The sequence below is a fragment of the Corylus avellana genome, chromosome ca7, assembly GCF_901000735.1.
Source record: "Corylus avellana chromosome ca7, CavTom2PMs-1.0".
NCBI lineage: Eukaryota > Viridiplantae > Streptophyta > Magnoliopsida > Fagales > Betulaceae > Corylus > Corylus avellana.
This window is the reverse complement of record NC_081547.1, coordinates 24562286-24577606: the sequence shown is the minus strand read 5'-3', so window position 1 is coordinate 24577606 and position 15321 is coordinate 24562286. Positions and strand designations below refer to the sequence as shown.

General features: G+C 36.6%; 2 protein-coding genes across 3 annotated transcripts; both read right to left on the bottom strand.

Annotated features, from left to right (window-relative positions):
* Positions 1-2207: 2207 nt before the first annotated feature.
* Positions 2208-6197, bottom strand: LOC132186601 (transketolase, chloroplastic). Its single transcript, XM_059600580.1, has 7 exons — positions 5603-6197; positions 5129-5219; positions 4911-5016; positions 4517-4799; positions 3990-4138; positions 3750-3903; positions 2208-3443 (listed from the first exon to the last, which is right to left on the bottom strand). Exons 1-7 carry the CDS (start codon positions 6092-6094, stop codon positions 2484-2486), a joined length of 2235 nt encoding a protein of 744 aa, XP_059456563.1. The 5' UTR covers positions 6095-6197; the 3' UTR covers positions 2208-2483.
* A 2032-nt stretch (positions 6198-8229) lies between these two features.
* On the bottom strand, positions 8230-12175 carry LOC132187783 (DNA repair protein RAD51 homolog 3). 2 transcript variants are annotated; one of them, XM_059602217.1, is made up of 9 exons: positions 11975-12175; positions 11332-11430; positions 10467-10589; positions 10238-10271; positions 10097-10167; positions 9780-10006; positions 9316-9447; positions 9054-9120; positions 8230-8932 (listed from the first exon to the last, which is right to left on the bottom strand). In XM_059602217.1, exons 1-9 carry the CDS (start codon positions 12084-12086, stop codon positions 8757-8759), a joined length of 1041 nt encoding a protein of 346 aa, XP_059458200.1. In that variant the 5' UTR covers positions 12087-12175; the 3' UTR covers positions 8230-8756. The 2 variants fall into 2 exon arrangements, with proteins under 2 accessions (XP_059458200.1, XP_059458201.1); XM_059602218.1 differs by having other exon boundaries at positions 9780-10000.
* Between the last annotated feature and the right edge of the window lie 3146 nt (positions 12176-15321).

Genomic DNA, 15321 nt, shown 5'->3' with positions numbered 1-15321 from the left:
GGTGTTAGGTCACAATATCATCATGTCAAATTCTGATCACCATTCATCATGCATGCATGGCAATGACGATCGAGGCAATATATTGATGAAAGATGTGGAAATTAATTAAAGGTTTCTCATGCATTAATCCCTTTGCCAATATTTTTGCTATTTTAACTCAATCAATTAATGTCATTCGATCTCACTGCCACGTATGTCCTCCGCTGCAGATTTATATGCTGAGTCATTAATTGTTCAAGTCAGCATCAGAGTTCAAGCCAAGTCAGCATTGGTGTATTCTTGATTGATGATGTGAAAATTTAACTGGACTAGGTCTTAAGGTTTTTCTCTTCACATTGGAGAGTTTTTCATATAAAAAAAATTGTTGTCTTGTCTTACTTGTGGGTTGTTTGATTTATTTTTCTGCAATATCGTTAGTGAGTTGATATTTGGCACTAATTAACCAATTAATTTGTACAAAGAAAAGGTACATTAATTCCATCATAAATTGAACCATAGGCCTTGGGGCCAGACATGCAATTTACACTCAATCAATGAACAAGACTTAAACAAAACCCACTCTTCAATTTGCATTACAAACATAATATAAAACAATAAATACACATAGACAGAACAAGACGGTGAATGGCTCCTAAAAAAGAAGATAAACAAAGATATAACTAAATATATTTATTCATCTCTATAATCACAAGAATGGTATATAGATTGAGCACTCAGATCCCTCGATCCACTGAATTTGAAGGCTTGAATGTTTTAAGTAATTAGCATGCATCCAAAGTGAAAAAAACTTTGGATGAAAAAAGAAAAGAAAAGAAAAAAAATGTTTCTATTTTGACTAGCTAGCAAAAGAATGACATATATATTTGGAAATATTTTATAGATAGAAATGTACTCATCCTTATTTCAATCTTGCAAGGGACAGGACATGTCATCATCCTTATTTATTATTGGACCACTGCTTTGGTCTCCATCACTCATATAATAATAATAATAACAATTCCACTAAAGATTGTATTTCTTAGATCTTGTCAACACTACCAAACATCTGTGAGCTACCTTTATGAACACCTACATATCTAACCAGATTTATGCCCTAGCTCACACTCTGCCGGGCAAGGTTTTTTTTTGCCTTCCAAAGGACTAACATCTAAACGTGTGTAACTAACACTGCGGATTACTCTCGCCAACGCAGCATATAGCATATCCTCGTATACCAAAAGCATGATTACCAACTTGTTCTTAACCTAATTTTGTATATGACCCAAAAATTGAAGTGTTTGGAAGATGAATAATGCTATTAATTAGTACAATGCTATATTTGTTATACAACTGAGATAATGTAGTAGTAAAAATTAACTCTTACAAAAAATAAAAATAAAAATAAATAAGTTTTAATTTTCACTACACATCATTTCAAATTATATGACAATGTAGACCAGGCTACGAAATAATTGAGTACTCCGGCACTTAGTACCCAAATTGAGTCACAAACAGCTCTCCTCCCATACGCTCGAGAGAGATAGAGGGGGATGGAATATGCTGAATCTGCTGAAATATGCTGAAAGTCTCTCTACTGTCTGTAATATATACACATAAAACACCATTAAAAGTAGTGCAGAGTGGGTCCAATATCGACCAACAAACGTAACCGTCGATTGCAGGGACAAGATATTGGAGGAAAAGGCACGGAACTCTATGAGAGTGAGAGTTTTACTACCCCATACATTTGAAGAAACTTTTGGTGGTAGAAGACAATACGGATAGGTAGGCTGATGACAGGGGCTTCAACAACCACAAACTTATCAATGGGTCAGTATCTTCCCTTCCCTGCCCACATAGAACAAATTTCTTGAATGGATTGGCTCCAAATGATTATCCAATCCAATTTATCTATCTATGATATGCAAACCATTTTCTTTCTGGTGGGACACAAAACCCTTTTGAACCACCCATCCGTTTCTTTTTATTTTACTTTAATTTTGTTGACAAAAGAACAACTTTGAAGGGCATGGTTATCTTCTTTGGGTAGGTGGGTGTGTGTAAGGAGAGTCCAACAAGCATGCAAGCTGAAGCAGCCGAATTTGGCCATGTTTTTATCTATCAATGACAATTTGGGGAGAAATGATCCAAATCTCCAAATGAGATGGTCCTGTTGTTTCAAATTTCATACCAACTAAAAATGAAGACAGCAATGGAGGATTAGAGCCTCATTAAAATCAACCACATAACATTACAAAACTCAAGACAGGTCCAAGAGTTGTTACAAATTCATGAAAATTCATAAACCCTACTCTCTCTTTTGATCTATGTGCTCCACTGAGGAAAATTCATAACAGAAGAAAATTTAATCTTGCCTTTTTTATTGTAACAAGAAGAGACAGTGTCATGAAACAGATCTCTTGGAAGTGGCCTCCTCACCGTAATTCGTAGTGGAAACCAATTTGCCAAATCGCAAGTTTTTGAGACAGAACAAGAAACCAAGCCTAGGAAACTTCTTTGGCTGCTGCAATAACAGCTTCTACAGTAAGGCCGAACTCCTTGTATATTCTCCCTGCCGGAGCACTAGCGCCAAACCGGTCAATTCCAATTGCCTTACCTTTGCTTCCAACAATCTTCTCCCACCCAAATGTTGATCCAGCCTCAATGCTAACCCTAGCTGTCACAGCTGCTGGCAAAACACTTTCCTTATAGGCGTCAGATTGCTCATCAAAGAGCTCCCAAGAAATAAAGGAAACAACTCTAACAGCCTTCCCTTCCTTTCTCAGTTCCTCACCAGCTTTGTAAGCAATTTCCAGTTCAGAACCAGTTCCAACCAAAATAACATCTGGCTTGTTACCAGAAGAATTGTCTGAAACAATATAGCCACCCTTTTCAACTCCTTCAACGGAAGTTCCAGCAAGATGGGGAAGTTTTTGACGAGAGAGGGCAAGGATGGAGGGTCTCTTCCTGTTCTTGACTGCAACCTTGTATGCTCCAGCAGTCTCATTTCCATCAGCTGGACGGAGCATCAATATGTTGGGCATTGCCCGGAAACTTGCCAGGTGCTCAATTGGCTGATGGGTTGGGCCATCTTCTCCAAGTCCAATTGAATCGTGGGTCATAACATAGATAACTCCGGCTTCACCTAAGGCGGAAATCCTGATAGCTGCTCTCATGTAGTCGGTGAAAACAAAGAAAGTGGCATTGTATGGAATCAGCCCAGGGCTGTGAAGGACAATGCCGTTGCAAATGGCTCCCATGCCGTGCTCTCTAACACCAAACCTAAGATTGCGCTCTTCTGGGGTGCCCTTTTGGAAGTCCCCAAACATTTTCAGCAATGTCATGTTGGAAGAAGCAAGGTCTGCACTGCCACCAAGAAAACCAGGAAGAACTTTTGCAAGGGCATTAAGGCATTGTTGAGACAGATTTCTGGTAGCATCAGCTGGGCTCTCTGGAGTGTATGTCTGGAAAATCACATTAAAAATATGATATATAAGATCGTCTATAATTCTTAGTTGTGAATAGGGGCTTTTCTATGGGACAGTCAACTGGGGTTAGCAAATTATACTCTTGAAACTTTGTATACCCAAGATGAATTTAAAACTAGGGATTCCAAAAAAAAAAGAAAAAGGAAGCCAATTATGTTATCAATCGTTGTGTAGAATGCTTGCCAAAGCAGTATTCATGGTCATTTTGGGATGATGTAACATAAGCAAGCAGGCCCTGAAAGGTAAGATCAAGACCAACCAAAATGATTAATTGCTACTTACAGGAAGTGCTTTCTCCCAGCCAGCGGGGAGTTCACCAGTAATGATAGACTTGAGCTCCGCAGCTTCCTCCTTGTACTTCTTCTCATATGCAGCAAACTTGGCATTCCATTCAGCTTCAAGAGCAGAACCCTTGGGAACATGGCGACTCCAATGCCTGAAAATGGGTAGAATATATTGATCAATATCAAATCAATTCAGGTAGCATGACAAACAATGATAACTATATATATGTTTCCTCACTTCTTAACATCCTCAGGCACATGGAAAGGCTCAAATGGCCATGCAAGGTTCTTCCTAGTAGCATCCACTTCCTTGGCACCCAGTGCACTTCCATGTACACTGTACGAGTTTGCCTTATTTGGAGACCCATAACCAATTGTTGTAGTCACCTGTGAACATGCAAATGAAAACAAAAAGGTCATAATTCGAAATCAGAATACATTAAACCCAAACACTTAACTAGAGGCTATTCATTTAAGGAACTTAAATCAAGAACGACTTAGTGTATCACTGGACTACTAGAGCCAACAAATCCTGTCTCAACTTCCACAAATACCCTTTTACTGTCTGCTGGTGTGAAGCAGAACACCCTTCAAGCACAGTTGGTTGAACTTATTAAATAATCATAAAACTTACACAAACTTTCAAATATATATATATATATATATATATATATATATATAAGTACATAGGTGTTTTAAGAAACTATTCTTTCTGCATCAATCCCAACTGCACCATAAAAAGCTACATATTAGGAAATATCTAACCTTGATCAAAGTGGGCTTGTCTTTCACAGCCTTTGCTTCCTGAATGGCAGCACGAATCTCATCATAGCCAGTGTTTCCATTCTTCACCCAGATAACGTGCCACCCAAGGCCCTCAAAACGGGTGTCAACGCTCTCAGTGAATGCAATCTCTGTGTCACCGTCAATAGAGATGTGGTTGTCATCATAGAAAGCAATCAATTTCCCAAGTCCCCAGTGAGCGGCAAGGGAAGAAGCTTCATTTGAAATCCCTTCCATTTGGCAACCATCTCCCAATATAACATATCTAGAGCAAACAGACACCAATACTTTTAAATCAAACAAGATAAGGCGCTATAACTTATATTCTATATAAACAGAAACAAGAGTTGCTATGAGAAATAGAAAGTTGTATTACGTGTAATGGTCGACGATCTCACTGTCGGGCTTGTTGAAACGAGCAGCCAAGTGTTTCTCAGCAAGAGCCAGACCAACAGCATTGGCAATACCCTGCCCCAGAGGACCTGCATAAAGTAAAATACCAAAAAAAAAGGGCGATAAATAAACATCCAAGACAAATGCTACCAAAAATACTAACTAGAGTAATTGATTAAACTTTGAAGACAAGGATCTAACCAGTTGTCACTTCAACACCAGGAGTCTCAAAGTGCTCGGGGTGTCCAGGTGTTCTGCTTCCCCATTGACGGAAATTCTTCAAGTCGTCTTCCTAAGAGTGGATCCCAAAATTTTTCAATTCATATAGAATAAAAATTTAATCTTATGGGGACAATAGAAAAAGGTAGTGCTACAATAATAAACAATTACACGAACATAATTATTATAATTCTTCTTTGAAGGATTCTAATAGATGCAAAAGAAAATAAAGTCACACTCACAAATAACTGCCACTTCAAAATATAAGCAAGTGAAGAGAACAATAAAGCAAATTGTGCTGAAAAAATCAACATGAAAGTTGAAACCATAAACTCATATAAACTTAGCACACAAACACACGGGGTAGTAGTATCATATCATGATCAAACACAATCCATAAAGAATCCACTACAGATCCAAAACAAAAACGAAAAGACAAACCAGTAATGAAATTACCTGGACACTGTCGTAGCCAGCGAGGTGGAGCAGAGCGTACTGGAGCATGCAACCATGGCCGGCGGAGAGGACAAAGCGGTCGCGGTTGAACCAGTATGGGTTCTTGGGGTTGTACCTCATGATCTCGTCGTACAAGATGTGACCCATCGGAGCGCACCCCATGGGCAGACCAGGGTGACCCGAGTTGGCCTTCTCCACGGCGTCGATCGCCAGGAACCGGATCGTGTTCACGGACTTCTCCACCAGGGAAGTATCGGTGGTCTTGCCCACGGTGGCGGGCTCGGCCACGGAGGCTCGTACCGGGCGGCTGGCCCCGGCAGATCGGCGGCTGCGGTGGAGGAGCCTGGTCGACGGCTTAGCCGGCGAGGATTTGAGGCCCGAGAAGGTGGGCAGAGAGAGCGTGGAGGACGAGGATGAGTTGGAGCCATGGTGGTGGGAAATGGCTCGGGCTACGAGGGCTTGTGAGAGCGTCAGAGACGAAGTGGAAGCCATGGCTTACAGAGAGAAAAAGAGAGAGAGCGAGAGGTGGTGTTGGAGAGTCCGAGTTGTTGGATTTATGTGTGAGAGAGAGAGAGAGAAAGAGAGAGGGTGAGACATCGGAGCTTCTCGTCTACACGTCAGGAAATGATGACAGGTAGGGAGAGCTGACCGTTAGATTCGGAGGGAAAGCCATCAGAGCCGTTGACTGTGGGTAGGAAATGCTTGCCTTTCATTTTTCTTCTTCTCTTTTTCTAAATTTCGTTAAAAGATATTTATTTGCTTTCCATTTTTCCATTTTTTTTATTTTTCTTGTCTTCTTATGGGTGGGTGAAGCAGCTTGGTGGTAGTTGGTGAAAACCTGGGTACTGGTGATATTTATTTTATTTTATTTTTCTTTATAAGGTTTCTTTTTAAATTCTCATATATTTCTTTCCTATTAGTCCATTAAATGACTTTAAATACTTATATAAAAAAAAAAATGATGGGAATACATAAGATAAGAATATTAGAATATGCTGCTTCTTTGAGCGGTACTACTTAGAATGACTGGTGTTGACATTTGAATAGGTGGCACTCAAGGGGGGCTGAACAAGCAAAGAGAGAAGATTGAATCCTTGTTACCATTTTTTTTTTTTTTTTTGGCTATAAATTATATTTTTATTTTACAACATGAATATATAAAAATGCAATTTTTAACATTTTTTCTTTTTATATTATCTGGTTTTACAATATTTTTCACATCCAATAAGGTGTTGATATTATCTAGAGATGTTAGTTAAAGAGCATAGGTTTTTTCGTCCTAAATTTGGCTTTTCTATTATCCAAAGGCTGATTTTAGGTTTAAGATGGCAGCTTTTCTGTATATCGAAGGGCTGGTTCTTGGTGACCTTAATCCAAAAGGAAAAAGCCCTTGAGAATGCCAGTTTTAGGATAGGAAAAGGTTCCTTTTATGTCGGGAACCTCTCCAAGACAAAACTCTTCGGATCCACCCCTACAGAGTAAACCCCGGTCTCGTGCACTACACCCTCGGAAGTTTCCCTACACAGAACTGGTTAAATAGGAAAATGTTCCTAAATTAGAAATTGACCACTTTTGGGAAATTTTTTATGGGTTTTTTTTTTTTTTTTTTTTTTCTGAGCTGGCTTTTTTTTAAGTAGATGCAGCCAACCAGCACAGGGTACATTTCAAAGTTTAACGCTGGTGGGTTGTTAAAATGTTAGAAAAAGGTGAGGGAGTTTGGTGGAGGGAAGGTCAAGAAGAAGTTATTTTCTTTGAGTTGAAGATTTGTTCTAAAATAACTGCAAAAGAGTTGGTTAGGAAAAGAGGGGGTGGCCTTGTCATTCAAAGTTCACTGCCATGGTCACCCAATGTTCAAATTTAATTAATCATCAAACACCTGACATTGGCACATGTGTACACCATCTAATTATAATACTTTAAGTCTAAATCCCACCCACACATGGCTACAGGACACTATTAACGTGGAATTTTTTTTTTTAAAAAAAAAAATTATTCTTATCCATTTTGACTAGCCGATATGTTAAAATTATAATAATAAAATGAGTTTCATCTGACTTAACAATTTGAAGGAAAATTTGGTGAATACCGTTCATTCACCAAATGTTAAAGAAAATGAAGCATTTTTTAATCTCTAATATTCTATCTCCTCTCAAGAAAGAAGGAAAGAAATCATTGAGAAAGAGTATTAAAATGAAATAGGAAAAAATAGATACTTAAAATATACAATGAGATGTAGGCATTTTGGAAAAGTGAGTAGCTAAATTTATTTATTTATTTATAAATGCTCTGAATGTACAAATTGATATACCACATGAACTTAGTGAAGAAAGAAATAAAATAAAATAAATTGTAATATCCTCAACATATATTTCTTCTCTATTTCTATATCTGCGTACAGATAAAAGAAAAGTTTATTGTCAAATACACAAGTTTGTCATCCTAAATCTGCACAATAAACCTCGTAATTTCTTATTGGCCTAAAGTCATGTATTTTAAAGTCACATATCTTATACAATATTAAGATCCTAAGATTATTAATGTAATGTGATAGTCAATTCAAGGGCTCTCAATACTCTTACCAAGAAAGGGAAAAAAAAAATGGTTCACAACTCTCTGATGATGGAACCTGCTAACCTCATTTCAAACTGGAAGACAAACTATCTTGCATGCGGGTCTTTGGGGTTTAAAGGGAATATGCTGGAGAGGTAAACCAGATAGTCACCTTTCAGTTTTCTTGATTCAACTATCGATATTTTACTTATATGCTAGGGTTTAAGCAGTCACACAACTTTGAATTCATATTCTGATTGTTTATTTTATTTAATTCATTGATAAAAACTTGAATCTAAGATTCAACTCCAGTCTCAACTCACTGATTAACCACCTGAGTTGAGGCCCGTATGAGCTTATTTTTTATTGAACCAAGCCAAGTTTGGATTTAATTGAAAACTTTAACACCAGACTTTGGTTCAACTTTGGGTAACAACCGACTGTCAAGCTGAATAAGTACATGAACATTCCCTAATTACCAAAATAAAATATGTTGGTGACTATAATTTGCTTAAATGATAAAGCTTTTCAGTATGGTTTAAACAACATATACTATAGTGTTGATGCTGGATAGTTTTTGCTTGCATCTCACCCTATCTATATGTCACATCATTTTAATTCGCTTACAGTTCGAAGCAGAATTCCTAATACCTTTACTGGTCACAGAATATGGTGCTGATGCTGATCGGAGGGAAGGCGACTTGTCGATGTATGCATATCGTTCATTGCCATTCCAATATAATATGACCCGATTTGTGCAAGAATGTGACCAGCTATCACCTGATCAGCAAGATGAAACAAACACTCTTAATAGAGGCCATGTGATTAGGGTAAGTAAAACATCAACGGCTCAAACTATGAAGTCAAATTGGTGGTGGGAGCTGACTGAGAATAAACTTACCCAGTGCAAGAGTTAACTGGAATGAACCTTCTGTATACTTGTTGGTCACCTGATTCAATAAAACAACCTGCCAAAAAGAACAGGAAAACCAAACTAATGGCGTTCAGGCATAGCCAGTAAAGCTTTTAATTACAAAAGTGGACCTGAAAAATAAATACAAGTTCGTTCCACTGCATTCAAATCTCTACTTGAATAAGCAAGGCAAGATTGTCACAAGCTTAATATATTAAAAATCCTATGAACAAACCAAATTAATTCTTACCGCCAAGCTAAACACTTTTGCAAGCTTCATGAGCTTTAAAGCCATTCCGCTTAGTAATCGAGTCCTGAGGGCCATGTCATCAAAATCTTGGCGGAAGTGAAAAGTAACACTATCAACAATAACAATCTTAACCTGAAATATGATTTTAACCTTAAAAAAGTTACTAGCAAATACTATACAATAGTATCCACACGATGCAGGCAAATACACATAGAGACAAACATACATGCAAGCACAAATATGCACACAAACACTTAAAGTGAGGGACATAATTGATAAGACAATGAGAAGTTCTATCTACTTTCATCCTTAAAAAACCAACAAGTGTATGTATTAAAGGAGATTTCTGTGGCATAAAATCTCAACTAGTAAGAAAGAGAGAGAGAGAGAGGAAGCCAGGCAAAAACAAATAATTTCTTAAGATACTTCTTGTCATAGACTCGGCATATTTACACTATACCTACATCTTTATGCTCTGAGATGAACTTTTCTAAGTAATTTGTAAGGGCAATTTGCTCAGTGTAGCTGCAGACGCGGAAATAGAATAAGTTTTCCAAGATATTGTTGGGGTGCATTTTAAGTTGGCAAGCTTTAAAATCCTTGCGCAAAAGGCCATCAGATTCTGACATGTCCTCTATGCATGCTTCAGCAATTTGTAAAGCCCGCTCTACCATAAAGCTGCCTTCTGTATCTAAGCACCAAAAAAGTAACAATATGAATAACAGTTGGAGACCAGCGTCAGATGGTCAGTGATGAACAGTTATGACGTTGAGAAACTTACCTATATATATTGCCTTTCCACCTAAGCCGCCATAATCAACTGGAATTTGAACATTTACAGCAAGTTGAATCCTGTAAATTTAATTAATTATTAAATGTCCCAAAAACACCCGCAACGAAAAAATAGAATGACGGCCCATACCCCAGCTGTGTTTTACCAATGCCTGGAACTCCACCTAAACAATAAACATAATGAAATTATCATCTCCTTGTGAACAGAACACTTGCCGAGTATTTATGCTCATAAATGAAGTGCAAAAGCAATATGAATCAATGAAGGTAACAACATAGAACATATTTTGATTTTCGGTATTCATTTTGAATAGGGACAACATTGCATGTATTCCAATGAGGGAGGAAGAAAAGCTAACCAATTTCTGTAACTTCTTTGCAATTTATTCCCCCACCAAGGATGTTATCCAAATCCACACACGATGTAGTGATGCGTGGAAACATTTCCTCCTCATGGAGCATATCCCAAGCAGTTTGTGCACCTGCACAAGATGGAAACCAAAAGATCATTCTAACCGTAGGTGAGGTTCCTTAATAGTAAGAAAATGGCAACCTAGATTTGTATCCAAGGCTTACTAAAAAGAAAAGGGAAAAATAGAAAAGAGGGTGACTTAAAACTATTTTACTTCACTGATATTTCCAAATAACAATATCGTTTGACCAAATTACGGGACTGCATTCATGATTTAACAAATGATTTGAAATATTTCTTTCTTCCCTTGGATTGGTAGAAAGATCAACAATGAGAAAATAAAACCATTATCAAAAGAACTCTAATCGAAGTAAAACAAAATGGCCAAGAAATGGCATTTGAACCAAATCATAGTCTGACTGAATAATGAACACAAGAAGACAGCAGGTCCCATAACTATTGAATGCACTAACCAGGAATGAAACTTGTGTATGTGTGTGTAAGAAGAGTGTAACATTTTCGAAAAAAGAAGTTACACTGTTTGTCAGAAATGGCTGTAAACAACTACGGGCCTGGATTGAAGCAGCTTTTAAAGGCTATAATAACATAAGGTGCACAATCTGATATTGACACACTAGCATGCTACATTGGCAATGTACCCAGCATGGGGAGCAGCATCTTCAGGCAGAACCACAATATTGTCACAGTTCTTTTTGTCTCTCATGAGACCTTTCTTAAGATTGTCTCAGAAAAGTTTTCATTCTTTGAAGTGAAAAACAAAAGTAACTACATATCATAGAGAGAATACATACCGTTAATAGTAGCACAACCTCCTTCTGACCCGTCCAACCTACTACCATGTGATGCAACCTTCAGAATTTGAGCAGCTTCAGTATCCGAAACATTTACTTCTGTCAAAGGATAAACAATGTTAGAATACTTCAATCTAAAACATCAAAGAAATTATAGAAGCTGATTCATGTGAGATTTCTCAAATGCCCATATATATTATCAAGTCTAATACTTAATTCCTGATATACTACGGCAGTACAAATCCAATGGGCAGTAATTTTTATAAGGCCTGACAACAAATATAGTGGCTAACGATCATTGCTCTCGGACAAGTAATCAACTACCAAAATGAAACCACTTTATGCAATGTGATTGGATCAACTAGTAATAAATAGCCAATACTCGTAGAAGAAAGATTTAAAGGAATATAATGATCGAGAAAATCTTTGTCATTCTATTATAATCATAAATGAAACTTCCATCAAGAAACTCAGAGAGTAATTACATCAAACAATTTGCGAGGTACATGTATAAGAGACCAAAAATGACTCAAACCCAGGAATACAAAAGCTCTGACACAAAGATTCTCGAAAGACCAACATGCCCAGAACTCCAATTTGGAAAAGAACAAGAGGAAATGATGATGGGGAAAATGGTGGGTACCTCGAGCAAGGACGGAAGGAGAGAGCGAAGAAAGCGACGAGAGAGTGGTATAGCCGGCTGATATCAGTTTCCCTCTCTGCGATGCTGAGATGGGTAGCCTCCCCACTTCCATTTACTTGTCGCCCGTGCCTCTGTGAGAGAGAGAGAGAGAGACAGAGAGAGAGTGTTTTGCGAGCTCACTGTTGTGGCGCTTGAAGCCACTTTTCGTTGAAAATTGAAATGCGGGAAGGAAGACAATTCTCTTTTACTATGGAGGGTTAATCCAGCCCAAATTGAAACGAGTATTTCAATGGGCCCAACATTTCGGAAAGCCGTCTCCATTTTTCACTACCTATCATCAATGAGTTATGCTATTATGCTGCCAAGAGTCCGACAAGTGTGTGTCAAAGCTTTATTAAAAAAAAAAAAAAAAAATTTGTAGAAAAATCTCTCTCTTTCTAGTCCTGCTAGATTTTGTTTTGTTTTTTTTTTTTTTTTTGTTAAATTTTTATAAGTTAATATTTAGTTTCTAATGTCTCAAAATTTATTTTTGGATTTAAAACTAAAATCTAGGGGTGGAAGGTTAACCCTTTAGGGATGGTATCACTTAAAAGTGATTTTATCATCCTAAATTTAGTGCTACTATCTCAAATTTAGTGCTAATACCTCAAATTTGAATTTCCTTTTAATATTTCTCTTCTTTAATTTAAAAAACAAATTAAAAAAAAAAAAAAGAAAAAAAAAAAGAAAGAAAGAAAAGTCTGACGCTAGAGGCAGCCAAAAATCTCAACTCATCATCAATGCCTTCCTATGTCGACTATTTATTTATTACGCCTATTTTAGGTTTGTTATAAATAATTTTTTTTTAAAAAAAAGTAACTTAAAACATGTCCTGATAAATGTATGTGAAAAGTAACATTATTTTATATAAAAGACATTTTTTTTTTAATTTAATCCGTTCATTTTAAATAAATGGTTCAAAATCTATACATCATGATAGTTATTTTTTTTAGATAAATTGTGTTTTAACATGATATTATAGAAAAAAATTTGAGTTTGAACATTGTTGTGCTTGGAGATTCTAAATCCACGTGTAAGAGAAAGCGTTAAAATATAAATTAAATTATTAAATTTACCATTAAATGTCATCTTAAGCTTTGGGGATGCCCAGCAGCTGTGAATGTATGGGGATGCTGCAAGATAACTTTCCAAAAAAGTGCTACTAGTGGGCTTGATTTCTTGTATGTGGCAGAGGCGATGATGGCCAGGTGTGGAAAGGAAGACTTTGCTATCTTTGTACAATTAGCCCGTCAGATATGGCTGAGAAGGAACAAATGGATATATGAAAAAGTTTTCATCAACCCAAATATTATCGTGCAGGAGGTGATTAAATATGATGAGGAATTCAAGCAGATCCACGAACCAACTTATTCCACAACTCACGTGAACAGCAACAACCAGATTGCAAAGTGGCTAGTTCCCAACCAAGGATGGTATAAGGCGAACTGCGATGTAACTATTAATAATTCTCGTGATAGGTTTGGGATAGGTGTTGTAGTCAGAGAGGAACGGGGAAGAGTCGTTGCGGCAATGAGCAAAACACGACAAGGCTCTTTTGAGCCAACGACGGGGGAAGCTATCACCTCATTTCATGCAGCGAGCCTATGTAAAGATCTTGAAATTCAACATCTAATATTGGAGGGGGATGCAAAACAGGTCGTGGAAGCTATCAACTCAACCACAAGCACATGGAGCCACTTCGGCCACTTAATTGAGGACACACGACGTGCTTTACAGATGTTTTCAGGGTAGAGGTGTGTCTTTGTTAATCAGGAAGCTAATGAGGCGGCGCACCGGCTGGCGAAGAGGGCTACTACAAATGTCAATGATAGAATATAGAGGGACCATACTCCAGATTGTATTAGTGATATTGTTTTGATAGAGCAGTTAGCTTCATCTCTTTGATTGTTGTTGGAGTTTTTTTCTCCACCTTCTATCTTTTATCAATGATAATGCATAAATTTTTCTAAAAAAATACTCATGCGTATTTTGTGTTTAAATGGTGGGAATGGTGTGGCATGGGGTAGTATTAGTGTGGGATACATGAATGAGAATTTGATGAATTCAACCTTTAAATAGAAAGTGTGCAAAATAGGGTAATTGACAATCGAATTTGCATTCCATATGTTGATATGACTTTTGAAGTTTATGAAAGGTTTTGCAGTCACTCTAGAAAGGCTCGAAGAGCTCAAAACTACAAGTGAGTTTCTCTATGTTTCTGTCAGTTTGAGGAATTAGTTTTGTTCTGAAGAGTGATTATATGATTATTTGGTCTCCTACAAATACTAACACAAAAATATTTCAATCCAGTAAATACTGCAAGAAAATATTTGAAAATATAATAAGGATTTTATTAAATTTCAAAGAATAGGAAACAATACAAAAAAAGTTTATCTTTATAACTAATAATTAAACATTCAATAAAAAATGAGGAAAGCATTAAGCAACAAAGATGAACTAAATTTAGTAATTCATAACTTATTGAATTTTTAAATTATAAGTTATAAAGATGATTTTTTTATTTTATTTTATTTTATTTTGTATTGTTTTCTATTATTTAAAATTTAATAAAATGTTTATTATATTTTCTTGTAAGATTTACTGGATTGAAATATTTTTATGTTAATATTTGTAGGAGACCAAATAATTTTATAATTAATCTTCAGAACGATCTAATTCCACAAATTGACGAAACATCGAAAATCAAACCTAGAAAACTCATCTACTATAGATCTCATGAGTTTACCTGGTACCGAATGAGGTACTCAGTTATTCACAATTTTGAAGGATTATGAAATCATACCTATGTACAAGTACAAGTGTACAACTACTCCAACCAAATTTCACTTACATCAATGTGTTTCAAACACCAAATTTGCTAATATAAAAGCTAACAAACTCTCATTTTGGCAATTCGGTGACAAAATTAATTACAACAATTTTTTTTTAGCCCCATAAATTGACATGTGTGACTCTTAAATACATCAAACTGTCATTTATTGAAATTAGACCCCTTCGTTAGCTTGACCGTCTATATGGATGGAAAAATTAAATTTGACCAAAGTCTTTCAAAACCACCCTCGTATGACTCTTGAAAAACCAAATTTATCCATTATATTTATTAAGCAATAAAAAAAAGGCTAGCTGGGGGAGGCCGCGAACCACCCCCAGCCAACCTTTGGGTTTTACAATTTTTTGTTTTTATTTATTTTATTTATGTTGGTTTTAAAGAAATAAGGGGTATTATAGGAAAGCTGACAGAATATGGCCACGTGCACATGATCATTTTTCTATCCCAACAGATGGCT